At 44.8% G+C, this 21,954-nt stretch overlaps 1 protein-coding gene across 1 annotated transcript in view; it reads left to right on the top strand.

The window, feature by feature from the left end:
* The window catches only part of b4galt2 (UDP-Gal:betaGlcNAc beta 1,4- galactosyltransferase, polypeptide 2), a gene marked incomplete at both ends in the record, with an annotated part of 543,036 nt that overhangs the window by 365,659 nt on the left and 155,423 nt on the right, over window positions 1–21,954 (top strand). Inside the window, one exon of the mRNA XM_084327734.1 lies at window positions 19,932–20,119. Within this exon, the coding sequence (XP_084183860.1) occupies window positions 19,932–20,119 (188 nt within the window). The remainder of the gene's footprint in view (window positions 1–19,931; window positions 20,120–21,954) is intronic.

The raw sequence follows: 21,954 nt of genomic DNA, 5'->3' as shown, positions 1-21,954 counted from the left end.
CTCTCTCTCTCTCTCTCTCTCTCTCTCTCTCTCTCTCTCTCTCTCTCTCTCTCTCTCTCTTCTCTCTCTCGTTTTCTCTTTCTTCTCTCTCTCTCCCTCTCTCTATTTATCTCTCTCTCTTTCTTTTCTCTTTTCTCTCTCTTTGTATGGCTCTTATCTCACACGCTGTCTTCCTCGTAGACAATCATTCTTTCTTCCCCCTCTCCCTCTCCCTCTCCATATCCCTCTCTCTCTCTCTGTCTGTCTGTCTGTCTCTCTCTCTCTCTCTCTCTCTCTCTCTCTCTCTCTCTCTCTCTCTCTGGGTGAGCCAATCACAATGGACAGATCTAACAGGTGTGAATGCATTGATGACGTATTGAGATCCCATCACTCAGCCCACGTTCAGAGGTGGCCTGTGTCGCATACGGCCACGTTCTGTTAGCGGTGGTGTTACTGTTAGCAGTGTGTACGGTACGTACGTATGTCCTGGGCCACATTGAAGGATCACCTAGTCAGCTGTATGTCACATCCTCTTGGGTCTTTATGATGATATGCTGAACACAGAAAGTATCGTATATACAGTAGGCTATATTAAAAAAAATCCTCCTCTATTATCCTCTATTATAATGTGGGCTTACTGCCCCCTATCCTAATTGTTGCTCCGCAGACAGTTACTGCATAGTCTATATACATTTACATTTTGTTACATTTAGCTGACACTTTTATCCAAAAGCGACTTACAAGTTCTGTACGACAAGTCATCAGGAAGGGCCTTAACTCTATTAGCTGAGTAACAATGTTCATCAAAGTGTTGAGTGCTACAGTGTAGGTTAGTATATTATGACAAGTGCATGACAGTAAGGTTAGTTAGGGTTAGCTAGGGTTATTTTTTAAATATTATATATATATATTTTTTTATTCATTTCAGATAATGATTGACGAAGTGTGTATTTAGTCGACGGCGAAAGATTGGACGGGTTTCAGCTGTCCTAAGTGTGCTTCCCACCACAGTATGTGACTCAGTACAGACTTCAGGGCCTTTTGAGGGAGCTTCAATTAACTTTTTACATGATATGAAAGTACATGTTCATACCTTCAAAATAAGCCATCACTTGTACAAATCAGGCGGATACTTTTCAATATATGTCTTATGAAACATGCTGATAACACAATATTTATTCCAGAGCTATAGGCCTCAGAGAAACTGGAGCCATTTCTCTTACAATGTATAATGATGACTACTTTACCCAGAAATCAATGTACCCCCCCCCACCCCTCACTTTACACCGCCCAGCCTGAGAGCAGCCGTGGCTTTGTTATTATGATGACTTGTGACCCCGCTTCTATCCCCTGGCCATCAGGATGCTCAATGACTCTATCAACCCACCATCTACACTCATTGCACACACATCCACATGCACACACTCACTTTAAACAAACACTCACCTCTTTACTGTATGAAACACATTCTCAGGGGCTCATACAGAACCAAGCATTTCACTGTAATGTGCGTGCACTTTATGTGACAAATAAAAGCAAACTTGAAAGAGATTATAACCAACTAGATGATAAAGGAAAAATAGTCAAGATAGTAATCAAGATTCAAGATTTTATTATCATTTAAAATAATTTACAAAAAATTGCTGGCTCATGTTATAATATATAAAACAAATCTGACCTATATTAACAATATCTCAGATAAATCATACCATACAAAAGTTAAAGACCAAACACTATAACAAATATACAATATACACAACTAAAATGTACAAAATGCAAAAATTAGGTAAAAGAGGTAGTGCAAATGTAAAACAAAAATTGTGTCATGTATAAGTGTTTAAAGTGAATGTTTAAATTCCCCTACTGTAACGGTACACACACACACACACACACACACACACACACACACACACACACACACACACACACACACACACACACACACACACACACACACACACACACACACACACACACACACACACACACACAGAAAGGGAGAATGGCTTATAGCAGACTTAATGATTTTAGAATATTTCAGCTAATGAAATCAACTATCCCGTTTGTTTTTATAGTGTAACGTTCGGCTACTTGAGATAGAGAGAGAGAGAGAGAGAGAGAGAGAGAGAGAGAGAGAGAGAGAGAGAGAGAGAGAGAGAGAGAGAGAGAGAGAGAGAGAGAGAGACTCCTTTATGTGATGGAGAGATTCCGATACAATTTTGTAGAGAGAAACCCTGAGTCGATCAGAGCTTCCTATGCTATGAGATATCACTTTTCTGCACCTTTATTATATGCCTTATGCACACTGTCTTTATGCTACGGAGATATACTGTACACTTTAAATTTTGATGGAGAGATACAATTTAATACAAACGTTTCTAAAGATATGAAATGAATGTTTCTCTGCATATTTTCACACCGCCAACAAAGTAGCCTACTGAGACTGAAAGTACTCAGCCCCTCCCCTACGACACAACTGTAGTTCTTTAACACATTGAGTGCCACGAGGTGGCGCCAGAGTTAGCGCTTCAATGCCACAATCGGCGCCAATGTTACGCTTAATATCGCCTAATCTATGTTTTAAATTATGGCTATGTGTCTAATCTGCCCGTCGCTTATCAAAGAATCCTTTTCCAGTCAGTGCTGTCAAGGCAGATTGTTTTTTTATCGCTTCATTTCCGTTTGAGAGCATTTTGAAAAGCACCCGTTTTGAGGTAAAAAACAGTTCATTCTGGACCATTCTATGATAATCGTCTTTTACTGGAATATTCCAGAATGTTGATATTTGTCGGCCTATTTATGAATCGTTTTCAAATAAACGCTAGATGATCAATATTATACGTGCACGCAAGCACATTCGAGCCGCGCACGGATACTCGCCGTGTTCATTTCCTCTTGGACTTTTACAGTGAAACCGAAAGAGCCCATTTCAAAAAACAGCTTATATCTTCATCAAAATTAGTCTGATTATCCTAACACTGATAACATAGATTCCTTACAATCAAAAATATGCAGTTCTAAATATAGGCTACAACTTTTCTTCCCCCCCCCCCTGCATTCTGGTAGGGCTATGGCTTATATTAGGTTTTCTAATGCTGATAACATAAATTATGTATTTTCTTGCTGTAGTAATAATTATCAATATAACACTAAATGAAGCATTTCGATTGTGATGTTGGGTACATTTTAGCTGGATTCCCGGGATAGTGTGCACAGGACAGAAAGATTTTGTGAAAAATATGAATCCCTAGTATGGAATGAATACTATGTGCTATGTGATTTTATGAGATAGGCCTGTCAGGTTTTGTTGACACCTGCCATCGCTGGAGACACTCACTCATCATTTCTGATCATTCCGACATTCTGTGTTTGTATCGCCTGGAGAGTGGTTTTATTATCTGGTATTGCCTGGAGAGTGGTCACATTTTCCATATTTTCCATCATTTGGATAATGTAAAAGCTAAATGCATGCAAAATGCAGGTCAGGCTAATAACTACAATGATAATTTGGAAGGAGGATAACGAGTGGATAGAGTGGATAGAGTGGATAGCCCAGCCCCCATATATGCATCCTAAATGGCACCGTTGTGCGCAGATCATCTCATCTCCTTATTAATTAAAACGTGTGATGGTAGTTGATGATAGGGGGGGGGGAACGTTTATTTACTTATTGAACAGGAAAGCGAGATGTTCTGATGACACATTATAGTGTCAGGTGTGAACACACGTACATGAACAGCACTGTTTTTATTTTTTACGTGAATCTGAAAAATCACTCATTCATACACACACACACACACACACACACACAGACACACATACATATAGCGCTGAGCGATATAATGATAACAGTAATCATCGCGATATATTTGAATAATCGATATCGGGGAAAAAAGATATCGAATATATATATATTTTTTTTGTGACCTGCAACAGGGCAGTTTTAAAACCAGAGACAGACTTGTCTTTCTTGCCTGCAACTTAAAGTAATGGCTTTGCTTGTCCAAATGACAATACTGACCAAATTGAGATTTATTTTTCTCTTGTCGATTTATTTTGTTTCCTTTCTAATTTAAAATACAGTTTGAAACTGTCTGTACACAGTAGGCTCTGTGTGCTAGCAGAGCTAGTCTCCAGTAACGAGTCACGGTGCACATGTGCGGTGGTTTGTCCACCAAAAAAGAAACTGTTCAACTCCCCTGGAGCCACAGCCAGCAGAGAAGCCGGTTTACTTTAGCTTTTAAACCAGCTGCAGCCTGAGAACTGGAGTGTGTGAGGGGATGTAACACTAAAGATGGCGGCAACGACAAAGAATTGCTGCAAAATAAACATACATCTGTTGTTAAAAAAGAAAGAAAAAAATGGATACTTATAACAATATCGATAATATCGAATATCGAGTGATATGATATTGTTATCGATATCGTTATCGCGATATCATTTTTGGCCATATTGCCCAGCCCTACATACTACATACACACACACATACACACACAAACACATACACATACACATACACACATGCACACTCACACATACACACATAAAATGTTATTTGTCAACATCCAGAATTGTATTTTATGATTAATTTGGTGTTGTCCCTCAAGTTTCAAGTTTCAAGTTTCTTTAATATTTGTCATACAGAAGTACAGAATACTTTTATACAAAATGCTTCTTACTGTTACGCTCCAGAGACTGTGCAAGACAAGATAAGTATGAAATAAAATAACATAGTAAAATTAGAAGTAAAAAAATGAGGTCACAGTGTTCAGTTTAGACATATGTACAATGTTCGATGCAGAATAGACGTAGTTACCATACAATATACAATACTGTGCAGTGTACTAATATACAATACTATATAGTGCAAGGCAGAAATGGGATCTCTAAACGTTTGTATCAGTAACATTTCACTTTTACCATCATGGTAATATTATTCTGTCAAACCCATGGAATCTATTTTTATCCCCAAACGAGCTCACGTAACAAGGACCACTTTTACCTGCACGGGGGATTATTTGCTCAAATCTCAGGTATTAGTGGGTTCACCAGAGGGATTACTGTTCACTGGATTCCAGTCAGTCCAGACATATAATATGCTGCAGTGAAAGCTGGTGTACCTGCAGGAATCAAAATATGGACAGACAGCAGATGCAATAATAATTTCTACCAGGTTCTCGTGGCGGCTAATAGTTGGTGTTTTGTCCTGAAGACGACACAGCGGTATGTGTGGGACGTGCAGAACATTGGAGCCAGTGTAGAAGTCACACTTTTTACTACAGGCATTCCCAAACTCTGGGTCGGGACCCTATGTGGGGTCTCCTGAACATGTCCATCCCAAAAATAATTCCTAATCAATACTAAAAAAATATTTAAAAAATGTTAAATCTAAATTCAACTACAATGACAGTAGTTGGTAAGCCACTGTGAAAAGGCTACAGAAGCAGAAAGGCTAGATGTCCATGTGTTTCAAACCTCAAAAAAAGGGATCATCTGTGAAAAAATAAGTTTACTAATTTCTTTGTTATTCTTTTGTTATGTTTTGTAATTTTTTTGTCACGTTTTGTTATTTCGTGTTATGTTTTGTTATGCACTACAACCTGATAGTCGTTTTATTTCTGTCATCATCTAGTCACTTTTGAACACATTCAACCATGCCATGCCAGGCAGTTAAATGTGGGCCACACAGAAACTCAAAAACAGATATTTGGTAGTGCTATATAATATATAAGTTATGGTGCTAGATTGGAACCATGGACCCTATCTGACATGCTCAATTGACTGCCTCTTTGAACGGTAGGTTATGTAGATAACCTAGTTATATTAGTATTGGCTGAGCGTTCCGCTCTGAGCCGTATGAGATATACTATCTCCTATGATACCTAATGTATCTCCCCACGAACAAAAAATACATGCACCACACCTGTATGGGGCTCCGCCCCCATGGTGGCACCGCCCATATAGCAGTGACTCTAGTCACCACACACCCTTCCTCGCCAAAAACCCGTCCCAGGAAAAGATTCCTCAAGAGGGAACTCAGGGCCGCGCAGAGCGGAACGCTCAGCCAATACTAATATAACTAGGTTATCTACATAACCTACCGTTATATGCCGTATTTGCTATCGCGTTCCGCTCTGAGCCGTATGAGATATGGGGAAGAGCGGACGCGAAGCCCGACAAATGTACCCCCTGAGGACCCGTAAGCCCACATCAAGGGGTGCGGGGAGCCCTGTCACCCCATCCTCCCTAACGAAGGGGGGGCGCAGTCAACTCCACCTGAAAAGCGAACAAGAGGGAAACTAGAACCCCTTGAACACACCGTACAGGCGGAACCACGTGTGACCCAACACACTGTGGCCCAAACCCATACACCCCTGCTACCCAACCAAAGGAAGGGAAGCAGGAAAGGCCACAGACGCCAGAACCGCCTGGGAGACAGAACCCCCGGTCATGTCCATGAGGTAAAACCTAACAAAGGGGCCCGGGGAGGACCAAGAAGCCGCAGCACAGATGTCCTCCACCGAGGCCCCACCCAGGAGGGCGGCAGAGGCAGCCACCCCACGAGTGGAGTGCGCCCTGACGCCCCCAGGGGGATCCTGCCCAGCCAACGTGTAGCAGAGGGCAATACCCTCGCACAACCAATAGGCCAGACGCCGCTTCGACAGCGCTTTACCAGCATGAGCCCCACCGTAACAGACAAAAAGCTGATCGGTAACCCTGAAGCCCTGAGTACGGCTGAGGTAAAACCCCAAAGCACGGACTGGACATGACAGGTGAAGGCCCGCATCCAACTCACTAGCGTGAGGAGGAGGACGAAAAGCCTGAACCACAATATCCCGGGAGCGGAAAGAACTCCGGATATTCTTAGGCACGAAAGCAGGATTAGGTCGCAGAGTGGCACCGCAATCGGTCCGAAAAGACAGGCACTCTGGACGTACCGAGAGAGCACAGAGCTCACCTACGCGTTTAGCGGAAGTGACAGCCAGTAGGAACGCGGTCTTGAAGGACAGCCGGCCCAAAGGCGCCTGCTCGAGCGGCTCAAACGGAGCCAAGGACAACCGACCGAGGACCAACTGAAGATCCCAACTCGGAGCCAAGGAGCGTTGCACCGGCTTAACGCGTCGAGCGCCAAGCAGGAAACGCTTCACAAGAGGGTGGCTGAACAAAACAGTCCCCTCAAAACCCTCATGATAAGAGGATATAGTTGCCGCATAGACCCTCACCGTCGATGCCGACAGCCCATCAAGAAGAGACTGGAGATAACTCAGAACAGCATCCAGGGGACAGGAGACTGGGTCCCAGCCCCCCGCCTTACACCACTCTTTGAACGCACGCCACCTGCCCGCGTAAACCGCCACAGTGGAGGGAGCAAACGCACACCGAATGGTATCAACCACAGAGGGCTCCATCCCCTCCAGACTCACCCCCCCACCAGCCACACCATCAGGGGCTGACCCAACACCGGAGGGCGGACAAACACCCCGTTGTGCTGAGAGAGGGCCGTCTCCGACCACGGAATGACCCAAGGAGGAGCGATCAGAAGCTGGATTAAGACCGGGAACCACACCGACGTGCCCCGGTCCGGCGCGACCAGGATCACCGTCCTGCGCTCCCTCCGTATCCGCTCCAACAGCTGACTCAACAGATGTACAGGAGGGAAGGCGTACAGAAGACCGGGCGGCCACGGAAACGTCGAGAAGGCATCCACCCCCAAGGGGGGACGATCCGCTTGACTGAGCGAGAACCACAAGGGGCACTTGTGAGAACGTCGGCACGCAAACAGATCTACCGAGGCCTCCCCGAACCGATCCCAAATCTGCCTGACTATGTCGGAGCGGAGTTCCCACCCGTCGTGACGAAGACCGCCCCGAGACATCACATCCGCCCCCACATTCTCCGTACCAGGAACGTGGAGCGCCGTCAGACTGCGCAGCCTGCGGGATGCCCATAGCAGCAGTTCGCGCGCGGCCTGGAGCAGGCGGGCGGTACGAGTCCCACCCTGCCTGTTGATATACGCCGCCGCCGTCACATTGTCCGTCCTGATCAAAACGTGCCTGCCCACCACAAGGTGGTGGAGCCGTTGAAGGACCAGAAGAACCGCCTTCAACTCCAACACATTGATATGCAGGGTAACCTGGCCAGCATGACCCGTCCATCTGCCCCCCACTGCATGAGACCGAAGCACCCCTCCCCAACCCGTGAGAGAGGCGTCGGTGAAGACCGTGACGTGTGAGCTCCTGCCGCCCATGGGGACCCCAACGGAGAGGATACCCAGCCTCCTCCAATGGGTGAGGTCCCCCCATATCGACAAAGGAACCGTCAACCATTTCCTCTTGTCCCTCACTGGATCCAGTCTCAAAGAGACAAACCACCTCTGTATCCTCCTCATAAAGAGGAGGCCAAGAGGAACCACCACATGAGCAGCCGACATAAGGCCCAGCAGACGCATCACCTGCAGCGCCGTAACCGTCCCTCCCAGACGGAAACCCCCAAGCGCGTGACGGAGATCCCCCCGACGCTGCTCCGAGAGGGTCGCAAACATGGGCCTCGACCTCAAGGTCAAGCCCAAGTACTCCACCTGTCGACTGGGAAGAGGTGTACTCTTCTTCCAATTCACAGCAAAACCCAGGCTGGTGAGGAATTCCACCACCAGCCTGGTATGAGACCTGGCAACCTCCTCCGAACGACTGAGGAGTAGAATGTCGTCGAGATAGAATAGAACTCGTATCCCCCGACGACGTAAAGGCTCCAGTGCAGTCGCCACGCACTTGGTGAATGTGCGGGGAGCCAGAGAATACCCGAACGGCATTCTGTGGTACTCGTACGCTACGCCCTGAAACAGGAACCGTAGGAACTGCCTGTGAGGAGGGAAAATAGGAACGTGAAAATACGCATCCTTCAGGTCTATGGAGGTGAACCAGTCCCCCCTCCTGACAGCAAGCAGAAGGAGTTTGACGGTCAACATTCTGAACGGTCTCGCTACAATCAACCGATTGAACGCGGACAGATCCAGTATAGGTCTGACCCCCCCTGTTTTCTTGGGCACCAGAAAATAACGGGAGTAGACGCCTGACATTGCGTCCTCGCTCGGGACCACAACGACGGCCTGCTTTGCCAACAGAGATTGGATCTCGTCGGCCAGGGCTGTCACCGCGTCCGACCCTGACAATAGGGTCGGTACCAAACCTGAGAACGGAGGATGGGGCTGTGCGAACTGCAAAACCAGCCCCGCCTCTAACGTTCTCTGCAACCACCGATTCAAAAGGCATTCCCGTCGCCATATGTGAATATAATCCCACAGTGCCCCCGCCGCCAACTGACGCTGGGCCGCAAGGAACCGTAGATAGTTGGCCCGGTCCCCCCCGTCGTGCAAAACACCCAAGGGAGGACCCCGACAGAAAGGGCCGGTTTGATACGGGAGGAGCTGTCACCAAACTTGTGGACACACACTCGCCCCCTGAACACCCCACCAGCGTATGCTGAGGAGTCGTTCCGCAGCTAGACACGCAAGGCATGAGGACCCCATGGGCTCCCACACGCCGAAGCCCTGCAGTGATATTGCTACCACTGAAATCACGCTGGCCTCTTCTTTGCAGACCACTGCCGGTTTGACGGGAGTGGGAGGCAACAGCGCGACACCCCGCCTGGCGAGGGCGAAGCCGGGGTAACCCCTGCTGAGCATTCAACAGAAGAGGCACCGAATCCCCCTGCTGACCACCGGAGCTAGTGGCAGCTGTAACACCAGGTTCCACCCACCCACAACCTGCGGTGTAGGAACCACGCGACGACGGAACATTCTCACGGACAGACCCAGGTTCAGCCATCAACTGGGTATCAGCCCCTGCCCCCATGAGAAGCAAAGAATGGGGCCGCATACGCTTCAAAGAAGGTTCGCGGCCCGCAGCCAAAGGAGAACGTTCAGAGCCCCGCTTCTGAGGGTAACAGAAAACGGACCGAACGGGGAGCGGGCTGCTCGCGGCAAAATGACGACGGGTTGGTATACCAAACCCGAAATCACCCAAAATGGCCGATCCCTCGGCCGCCAAGGCTGTCGGCCTCGCGATACCCTGTTGACACTCCAACCAGGGCACCACTGGCGGGGGAAAAATGGCCGCCTGTCGAGGATCTCGCCACAGTCGTTGACGAGACCGTGCTCCCACCTCTGGCTGCACAGCGTGAGGCGGTGTAGGACCCCGATCAAAAACCGCCTGCGCCTCCACAGAACGCCCAAAAAGACTATCTGTGGAAAAAGGAGTCATGAGGAGAGAAAACCTATCCTCTTCCCCAAGAGGAGACTGCTCCAACCAAACATGCCTAACAACTAAAGTTGATAGCATCCGAATCCTCCCCGCAGTTATAGCTTGCGACTGAGTCAAGATCTCTATAACACCACAAACATGAATCACGTTTACAATGTCGGCTGGACCCAAAGACCCACAACCCGACGCCATATTGGATAGGAAAGTAGCCAGCTGAGCCACAACACTGGCCGCCGCTAAATGCCATCCTGCAGCAGTATACCACTCATTCGTCCATACTGCCACCCTCCGAGCCGATATGTTATCAAGCATCGGCCGGGCGGAACGCCGTTCATCCCCGCCTGGGCACAGGAAAAAAGCTACCTGGCTTCTTAGCCAAGGTACCCCCGGCCTGCACCCCGTTGTCAGCCCCTTCACCCGTAAAAAAGGTAAATAAAGCTCAGCAAACCCCCCCACATCCACCACCGACTGACCTTCATCAATGAAGCTGGTAAGAGGAGGGAAGAGCGGAAACCCGCGGCGGGGATTACTAGACATTCCAGCGTCAACATCAGTGTTAGCAGAAAAAACAGTAGTAGCATTAGTGTTAACAGCATGTTCCAGGATCGCCAAGACATCGCCCACGACAGTGGAACGATCGCCAAGCCGCCCCGGCCCCGGTGCTGAAACATACTCCACAGCACGACTAACACCGACATCGATGCCTACTGACACAGACCTCACCTTTGTACAAGCCGACCCGTTAGCCAAACCTTGTACGCTGCCCCCCGGTCCGTCGCCGTCAGCCGAGGAACCACCAGCACAGGTCTGTGTCGTCGAGACAAGCTCCGGAGAATCCAGGGAAACACAATCCTCCGGTAAGCCCTCAATATTACGAATCTTCTTTAATCTTTTCATCCTACTAGTTATCGTACGGTGCACGCATCCGAGTACGCTGGGACGAAAATAGAGGAAGGGTGTGTGGTGACTAGAGTCACTGCTATATGGGCGGTGCCACCATGGGGGCGGAGCCCCATACAGGTGTGGTGCATGTATTTTTTGTTCGTGGGGAGATACATTAGGTATCATAGGAGATAGTATATCTCATACGGCTCAGAGCGGAACGCGATAGCAAATACGGCATATAACTGCTGTGGTCAGGCAAGCGCTACCGGAGCCTCATGGCCAGCACAGAGAGACTCAGAAGGAGCTTCTATCCCCAGGCCATCAGGATTCTCAATGACAATGACACTATGTAACAACCCATTATCCACACACACATCCACATGTACACACTCACTTTAAACAAACACTCACCTTACCACTCACTTTATTCACTTGAGACACTTTAACACACTTTATATGTATCTATTATTAAAGAGATTTGCAAAACAAAACAAACTTGAACTTGAACTTGAACTTGAGTAAGGAGGTCAAACATTCTGCCCCAATGTAATCCAATGAGAATCCCAGACGATACTTTCAATTGGTAGAACAAACAACCACTCACATTGTACACACAATGGCATTTGTCGGTTAATGATTTGTTTGAGAAATGCCTGTCAAAATGGCGTCTCCTCTTAAATAGGAGCCAACAACGGGGTGTTTGCATCCAAATGTTGCCCCAAGTCTCGACTACAACTGTGTGGAATCAGATAGTTTTTTCCGTTTGGGACTTTTGAGTTTTTTGCCGTCACCTATTAGGAATTCACTGTGGCCAAAGCGGCCAAAGTGTTCTCCTACAGTATCCTCTCAGAGGCTCAAAAGGCAGTTTTTCCTGATTGATTATAATGATTATAGCCGGGTCAAGTGATTGATTATAATGATTATTGCCGGGTCAAGTGATTGATTATAATGATTATCAGTGGTGATTTTATCACTGGGGCACCAGGGGCATGTGCCCCCCCTGAAATCTGAGGTGCCCCTGAGGTGCCACCCCAGAATTTATTTTATTATTTTTATTATATATATATATTTTTTTTTATATATACAAATACAAATAAATATAATGTTAACAATCACTTTCCATCACAGACCGAAAATCTAGTTTTGCTTACAGGTGTCTAATGTGACTTACATCCATGCTTATATATTTCACATTAGACTCCTCACTATGCCTGCGACAGGCAGCGTGATGCGCGCGTCATCTACTGTATCTGAAGCGGCGCGCATATAAAAAGCTGCCATTAAGCGCTGGCACGTGGACTGGTGGCAGTGGTGGTCACTCACAGGTGTGTAGAGTAAGGTGGATGACTGAGTCAGAGTGGTGCTAATCTTTTTTTAACACAATGTCGACGAGAGAACGCGATAAAGGGTGGAAATTTGGCTCCGGGAATTTACAATGAAAGAAGGCAAAGAAAAAAGAAGTGTTCAATAACTCGATGAGAGGTTCGTTGGATACATTTATCACAAAAAACAGCGACCCGACCGAAGCAGTCACAGCAGGGTCTCGTGGGGGGAAGAAGCTAGCAGCACCAGGGCTGCCCCCAGCCCCATGGAATACTTAGTTATTGTGAAGCTGAATTCAGTATGCAGTAAAGGACTATAGCATCAGCCAATGGACATATCGATCTACCAGATGGCGATCAATAACTGGGACATCCTTTTTGGAATCAACGTTATACCGGACGGGCACCGCCAGGATGGACGTTTCCATATGGAACCATAGATAAGTGCCCGCGTGGCGTGGTTGATTCAACGTCAAGGTGAGACCGAGGCGGAGGGACATACACACATCAGGAGGACGCGGACAAGAATGGTAAGTCATAATGTTTCATTTAAGCCAGCCTTGGCCCTTATTATTATTAACCCTTTACCGGTCACTTCTTGAAATACCTGGAAATTCACAATTTCAACTCTAGAATGTTATTTTGGTGCTATTTCAAAAATTATCTACAATAAAAAAAATTAAAAATAAATGATTTCCCCCTGTAAATTAAGGTTAACCGAAGTGTCTGTGAACAGGCCCTCGACCGGTACCCTAAAAATGTGGGGGCTATGGGGCATATTTTTCCTTAGGGGGCATATCTATGAAACTTGGCAGGCTGATTCATAACATAAAATAAATAATAAAATGTATTGGGAGTTTTCTTGAATTTGCCTTGCCTTGGCAACAGTAGCCGATAAAGGCCCAAAGAAGAATAGCGGACAAAACTATATAACTACATGGTACTACAGGGTACTACCTGGTACTACATGGCACGACAGGGTACTACATGGCAATACAGGGTACTACATGGCAATGCATGGTACTACAGGGTACATGGCAATACAGGGTACTACATGGCACTACAGGGTACTACAGGGTACTACATGGCATTACATGGTAAGGGTAGATGCATCAGGCATATCTCTAAAAATGGACACTATGTCAATTCACCTGAAGGGGCATATGACCGTTATGGCTTCACCACTTTTTAGCTAACAACAAATCCTGATTTCACTAATCCTATGCAAAAAACACCTATCCCATCCTTTACAATGATTGTTCAACTGCAAACATGAGTAAATGTTATCAATTCACCATGACTTGTTGAGGAAATAATGGATTTTGAACAGTAGAAGCAGGTGCAAAATGTTGCATTGTTTTGCTGTGATGAAAAGAAGGAAGTTGCAGATCGCCAGGGTCTATCCTGATTGGTCAGATGGGATGGTGACAATATTTGTGTCATAGCCTGACCTGTGCTGATTCGCTGGACGAAGTTGTTTTCATAGATTAAAGATCCCCCCTCTCCCACCTGGCTAAATATATTGTATGGGGAAGTGGCCAAAAATGGTTACTTGGCCGGTAAAGGGTTAAGAATACTTTGACTTGTTATTCCCAGCCTCTGGCTATAATTTATTATTAAGAATACTTTGACTTGTTAAGCCCAGCCTTGTATATTTATTATATGGCTATCATATATTTATTGATGGCAATGGTGATAGTTGTACTGTACCTACTTAAATATGCATAGGCTTGTCACTTGTGGTTTCGTTTCGCCGATGCTCTGACACGGTGCTACTCAGTGTGTGTGTGCGCGAGTGTGTTTGTGTGAGAGAGAGAGAAGAGAGAGAGAGAGAGAGAGAGAGAGAGAGAGAGAGAGAGAGAGAGAGAGAGAGAGAGAGAGAGAGAGAGAGAGAGAGAGAGAGAGAGAGAGAGAGAGAGAGAGAGAGAGAGACTGTCTTATGTATTATGCGCACTCATGTTTTGAAATGTGTGTGTTGGTTTACGGGAAATTCGTTTTCTGAAGCCTATATTTTATGTCACTGTTTGAGTTCTTGAATGGGAATGTATGCCTCCCGCTGTTACCATATGCCCCCCGTTAGATTGGTTCTGGCGCCGACTCTGGTCTGACAGCAGTGGAGGCAATACAACATTATGTACGAACCAATGTGTACCTTGTATTCATGCAAATACTTGAATCCCTTTCATGTCATGGGGCAACTTGATAATTGAGTAAGAAAACACTTTAAAATACTTTTTGTTTGATTTGTAACCAGTTGGTGGCAGTACAATATTTGAAACGATGCATGTACCTTTCACTCACATGCAAATACTTGAATTAATATGAATGAATAATTTCATGCCATGGCCCAACGTGTTGTTGTGTCTTTCATGTGAAGAAAAGAGACTTGTACAGCAGTGGTGCCAATAAAATATTTTCTATGAACCCCAATGGCTGAAGAGTTGTCTGCTATTGGTAAAATAATGTAGCTAATATACTTACCTTTATACCTTACCTGCTACACTTAGGCTACCTGTCTAGATAAACCCAACTTCCTTTCTACTTACTGGTCATATGTAGCTATAAAAAAAAAAGAAAAAGAAATGCATGTAAAAATAAAATTGTACTCCAGTTTTTTTTTTCTTTTTTTTTGCCCCCCATACTAGCTCATTTTTTTTTTATGTTGTTGACCATCTCACAGAGGTGGAATATGCTATTTAAATAAATATTGGCTGTACCACTGATTAAAAAATATATATATTTCTGGTGACGGCAGAAAACCGTTTGACCTTCCCCAGAGGTCCCCAGAGCTGGAGTTGGAGAGTCAGCCTTTTGTTTTAATGCTCCAGTTTCTTAGAATGATCTTCAACTCTTGCAAAAAAAATCAATACCCCACTAACCTATGCACAGTTTAAAAACATGATTAACAATCTCCCTGCTTCAGTCTGTGACTGTTTTTAATTAGGATATTCTTTTATTTTATTTTTTTGCATTTGTGTTTTTGTCCTATCTAACTATAAAGCAGGGAATCTCTGTTTGTGTGCATGTCTGTAGTTTGCATACCTTTGAGAACTGTTCATCCGACTTCACACTTGGTGGGTGTATTGCTGAGGACTGAGGGCAGTGCAGCGTCGCCGTCGAATGTGAAGTTGATTGGATGGATTGGATTTTTCATATCGTTTTGCTATAGCTGGCCCCCAAAGTTTGTTCATGTTATGAGCAGGGGTTATATTATTATCTTACAAAACATTTCATATTTCCTGAACACTGTGGGCTATTGCAACCACATGTGTAGATGTGATGTCTGAGTGACCATGACAAAATGTGGTGCCATTTGGCCAGTAGGTGGGGCTGTAGCAGCATCCTAGGTTTAAATAGGTCATAATGCTCCTGTCTGTCCTTCACATATCTCGAGAACCATTCATCCGATCACACTCGGTGGGTGTATTGCTGAGGGTCAGAGTAAGTGCCGTGTCGAACGTGAAGTTGATTGGATGTGTGGTTCTCAGAAACGCTGCAAGCAGCACTCCCCGCGGGCCAAGCAATCAGACTGTTACCAATGGGTGTACGCTGCCTTTTTTCTAGAATGAATAAACGATTGAATGAATGAAGGAATGATAACTATATGCTCCATTTACTTACTGACCACATAGCCTTGCCAAGGACACATCCAGCAAGGCCAAGCTGCTGACATATTGACTTCACAGAGGCTCAGAAGGAGATTGCATTTGTGTTTATGCAACGTTTACTCTCGTTGCCTTTCACAGTGTCTCGAAAATACTTTATACAATATGACATTATATACATGATACTGTCGATCCACTTCCATGCCTTGTGGCCTAAAGAGGATGTGCTTTCCATTTATTCCCACACAGTCAAAGGCCTCTTGTTATAAATAATCCATATCTTATTATTTTAATAATTAATATAAGTATTTCCATCTAAAGGGGGCATATTACGTATATATTTTTTATTATTAAGTTGTATATATTTTATATCTTCCTTGAATCTGTGGAAAATGTTTGTTACATAATTTTTACGTATTAGAAACTAGTCTGAATTTACCGATTTAATTATTTATTTTTGAGCACCTCTTTCTTTCACATCATTGTTTGTAGGTATAACCCAGTAGATATTAAAATCTATTATAAATTAAATACCCCACATGATGTGTTATATGTTATAAACTGGGCAGTAGCCTACATTAGGTAAGCAGTGTGTCTGGCTCCAAAAAGCACCGTTAATTGATTAATCAAACTAATTAATCCCATTGTGACATTGAGGGGAAGCATTTCTGAACAGGTTGGTAAAAGCTTGTTAATCTGAAGACTTTAAACCCTTGGCCAAAATGGCAAGGAGTACCATTTGTCATTTTCCCCCAGCACCTAAGTTACATTTCGGAGACTGCCAAATCCATACAAACACAAGGCAAAACTGTCTATAATACGTCCCCTTTAATGGACCCTGGTGACATCATGGCGGTGTTCCACTGTTCTCCTTCCTACCATGTAGTTGAGGACACGTTTATTTGTGCTATAAGCTGCTGATCAGAAATGTATTAAAATTAAACTTAATTGACCATATTCACTCGCCGGCCAATTTGCTCTCTTGTCTATACAACGATCTGTGCTTGTCTCCCTTTTCAGCTGGTCAAGGACATCATGTCATGAATCTAACCTGTTGGACACAAGCTCCACAGAGTCACAACAAGATGAGATATTAAATGCAACTAAATATAAATATTTGAATTAGTTCACATCTATTAACTATTTAAGTGTTTAATTTACTTTCCTGCTCAGTGTGTGTCTGAAGTCGACCTTTATAGGCTCCCCATTCTATTCCATATAGTTTCTGTCTTACAGAGCACCTTTCAGAGAGTTCACTACATGATGCTGACTACAACGCTTGGTCTCCCTGAAACTCTCACCTTCCCTTATTTTCAACTTCAACTAGAGTACATGGGCTGTAAATGTGTAGCTGTTGTTATACTGGACATAGTAGGCCCCAGTATTTTGTCTATCATAAACAGCTCTCTGGAATCTGGCTCTGTTCCCTCCTCCCTTAAGCACGCCATGGTTGAGCCCCTCCTAAAAAAACCTAACCTAGACCCTGCTCTTTTCAATAATTACAGGCCCATATCCAAATTACCCTTCCTATCTAAGATTTTAGAAAAGGCTGTCCTGGCACAGCTCCTCCCCTTCCTACATCACAACAACCTCCTAGACAAATTCCAGTTAGGTTTCAGGGCAGGGCACAGCACTGAGACAGCGCTAGTCAAAATCTACAATGACCTGCTTCTCACCATCGACTCAGGTAGCTGTGCCATGCTCCTCCTCCTGGACCTCTCTGCCGCGTTCGACACGGTCGACCACTCCACCCTGGTCGATCGTCTCGAACACAGGCTAGGTATTGGGGGGTCTGCCCTAAACTGGTTTGCATCCTACTTGAGCGGCCGCTCCTTTTCGGTCAGTTTGGGTGGACACTCCTCCCCCACAGCTAGTCTACCGTATGGGGTCCCCCAAGGTTCCATCCTGGCCCCCATACTCTTCTCTATCTACATGCTCCCTCTGGCCGAAATCATCCAGAAACACAACATTTCATATCACTTTTATGCCGATGACTCCCAAATCTACCTTCCCCTCAACCCCTCTGACACAGCTAACCTAGACTCTCTTAAAAACTGTCTCAGGGACATAAAAAGCTGGATGGCCCTTAACTTCTTACAGCTAAATGAAAATAAAACGGAGATCATTTTGTTTGGCCCCCCCTCTTCCACCAAAACACTCTCCAACAGCCTAGGACAACTCTCCACCCACCTCAAACCCCACGTCAAGAGCCTGGGTGTAATCTTTGACCCAGAGCTCAAATTCGACCGGCAGGTAAATGCCGTAGTCAAATCATCAAAATAAAACCAATCCTCTCACCCGTTGACCTGGAAACGGTAGTCAATGCATTCATAACCTCACGCCTTGACTACTGCAATGCCCTCTACACCGGCATCAGTCAGACAGCCATGTCCCGCCTCAAAATGGTCCAGCACTCTGCAGCTAGGTTCCTTACCGGTACCAGAAAGAGAGAGCACATCACACCAGTCCTAGCCTCCCTACACTGGCTCCCAGTCCCATTTAGAATAGACTTTAAAATCCTCCTCCTCACCTTTAAAGCACTATCGGGTGCAGCACCCTTATACATCACCGAACTCATCACCCCCTACGCAGCACCCAGGTCACTAAGATCCTCCAACCAGGCTCGGCTGGTCCCCCCCCGCACCAGACTCAAAAAGAGAGGCGATCGCTCCTTCAAGGCCGTGGCCCCCAAGCTATGGAACCAGCTTCCCCTGGAGATCCAATCTGCCCCCTCACTGGAGACATTTAAGGCCCGTCTAAAAACCCACTTCTATTCCCTGGCCTTCAATAAACCCTGATTCTCCCACACCCTAACTCACACACTCCCATGTAATTTTATCCTGCCCCCTCCCTCTTGTATCTCTTATTATGCTCCTCTGTCCCCTGTGTGCTACTGTACGTTGTGTTCCCCTATTCGTGTGTTGTCCTACTGTCCTACTCTCTGAATGTACTGTCTTGTCCTGCTGTGCCTTTTTGTATTTTTGTATTTGTGTATTTTATATTAGGACATTGATTTTAAGATTTGATTGTACAGCACTTTGGTTGGCTCTTGGGCTTTTAAACGTGCTTTATAAATAAATTACTTGACTTGACTTGACTTGACTATACATCCTATGAACTAAATTAACTGTTGTTAAACACTGTTAAAAATTGCTTACATACAGAGCCCCAATAACTAACAGGAACACGCCAACATGACCAGTTAGCCTAGGCATTGTCCAACTAACACCTCTCCAGAAGGCTAACCGTTCATGTCCGCTTCCATTCATTGTGCTAAGCTAGGCTAACATGCAGCCAGATAGCTTTCTACTGAACGCACAGAGAGAAAACTGGTATCTATCTTCTTGTCTCTCTCTGGAGAAGACGATAAGCTAATTTCCCAAAATGTTGCTGTGTTCTTTTAACACCTATCTGCTCCTGAATGCGGGCTATGCAAAAAATAAGAATGAAATTTAATTTCCAAAAAACGCAATTATTAGATGCATTCCCTCTTCAGTTGGCCATGGATAAATATAGTTTTAAGTTTTTGATTATTAACCATACAGACTACAAAAACAATGATATACACAGGAAGGTGAAAATAATTTGTAGAGGTGGATGGCAATCAATAAGACACTGGAGAGAGTGGATCCATTTCAATTGACTATTCTTTGTTTAGGTTGTTCATAGCATTTCACACATCATGGCATGCAAGCCTCACTTCCTGTATTCATGCTTCTTCTTCATGCCTGTCTAGGCAGGTCACCTCTGTTGACACCAAGTGGTGCAAATAAGTAACTGCATGCTTCAGACACTGTGTAACAGTAGGACACAACAGAATTGTTAAAATGTTGTTCAGCGTCTGTGAAGCTCACCTCAGCTTCACGTTTTTTGTCTTGCAGCTCGGCGAGGATACGTTTAATCGCGCCAAGCTCTTGAACGTGGGCTACACGGAGACTCTGAAGGAGGCCGAGTACGACTGCTTCATCTTCAGCGACGTGGACCTGATCCCCATGGACGACAGGAACCTCTACCACTGCTACGACCAGCCCAGACACTTCGCCATCGCCATGGACAAGTTCGGATTCAGGTATAACGGCACTGTGAATTGAAAATGGGGGGACCCTGATGTAAACAAGACAAACGTCTTTCTCTGGTCTGCATCCCCTTAACCCTTTCACTGCCACACGACAGAAGGTCAACCCTTTACTATCACACAACCGACGGTTAACTGGATGTCGTGTGGCAGAAAGTGTATAGATATTCTGTGTATTGTCGCAGTGAACGGGTTAACCGTTTTGGTAGTGCAGCAGTGAAAGTTTTTTTTTTTTTTTTTTTACTTCTATTCATTTTACTATTATTTTTATTTTATTTTACTCATTTCACTGGTTGTTAGTCTTTTTAATTGTTTTTATTCATTTTAAATTGTTTTATTCATTTAACCTTTGTCTTTATTCTCCTGTAGCACTCTGAGATTCTCACGAATGTAGAGCGCGGTACAAATTTAATCCATTATTATTATTATTATTATTATTATTAAGGGTTAACAATTGTGTGTATCGAGCCGTACTGTATTGTACCCATTCTGCAGTCTGTTAAATAAAGTTTTCATTCATTCATTCATTCGTTCAACGACTGCTGGAAATAGGAAGGACCTTCCCCCTGTATATCACACAGTAGGCCTACTGTAGTTTGATGGCCATTTCAGTTTTACCATGGTACCTGCCATTGTATGAATATACGGTATGTATCTCCATGGCACCACTAACACCGTGGTATAATACAATTCAAATCACATCAGTGGTCATTACCATCATCGTATTTATGGTAGTACCATGATACTCTTTTGAAAGAGTTGGATGTGAAATTAAGTGGTCAGATGTAGTTTTAGGGAGGGGGATTTATTTGCAGAGCCTACAATTAGATTATAAAACATATTATATATATGCTGTATATGTAATTATTAGAATTAGTCTTATTTCATCGTGAATCTAAATAATTTTTGAGACACTGTGAGCCGGCTAGAAGAAACGTCCTTGAATGTTTGCAAACAAAACAACACTGTGAAACTGTAACCACAGTGAAACTGCAATGTTTCAGTTATAGCTTTGTACGGTAGCTTTAAACCGTGTTCCCAGGACCCGCTTTTCCTCCGAGGACAGTTTGTTTATTCAGTTATGAAAATAGAATATTTTCCATATAATTCAAATGGTTCTCCTGAAGCTGCCGCGTGGTGCAGCCGTCACTGTGATCTGTTGGAAAAGGGAGAAAACCCACCATTGTAGCGTCGATGTTCTTGAGTTTACAGTTTGTGTCGCAGTCATTTACACATAGGAGCAGCTTCTCCTTGACTGTGAGGACATTCCATTATATACCGAGGTATTCCATCTTACCATTGTTGTACGTAAGTGTTTAAAAGCGAAGGAAATGCTTTTTGCGGGGTGTGTTTGGGGTAAATGATGTGAAATATATTTACCCCCCCCCCCCACACACACTCACATACACACATACTCACATACACACATTCACACATTCACACACACACACAGACATTCACACACACGCACACACACACACACACACACACACACACACACACACACACACACACACACACACACACACACACACACACACACACACACACACACACACACACACACACACACACACACACACACACACACACACACACACACACACACGTATACGTTTGCACTGTACATTTTTCTGGACCTGAATTTTCAGTTGGGATAGAATCGGAGTATGATTATTTGCCATGTTAATAGTGATACCCTTCGAAACTGTATCCACAGTACATAACCATAATTGATAGACTCAGAAGCATTATGGATGGGGGGCTCGGTGCCAGGTGGCCATCGATGGGAAGTGTCTTTGACACTTGCAATCAGAGAGTCTGCCTTT

The sequence above is a fragment of the Notolepis coatsorum genome (genome assembly GCF_963971535.1).
Source record: "Notolepis coatsorum genome assembly, chromosome: 13".
In the NCBI taxonomy this organism is placed as follows: domain Eukaryota; kingdom Metazoa; phylum Chordata; class Actinopteri; order Aulopiformes; family Paralepididae; genus Notolepis; species Notolepis coatsorum.
This window is presented reverse-complemented; position numbering and strand designations above follow the sequence as displayed.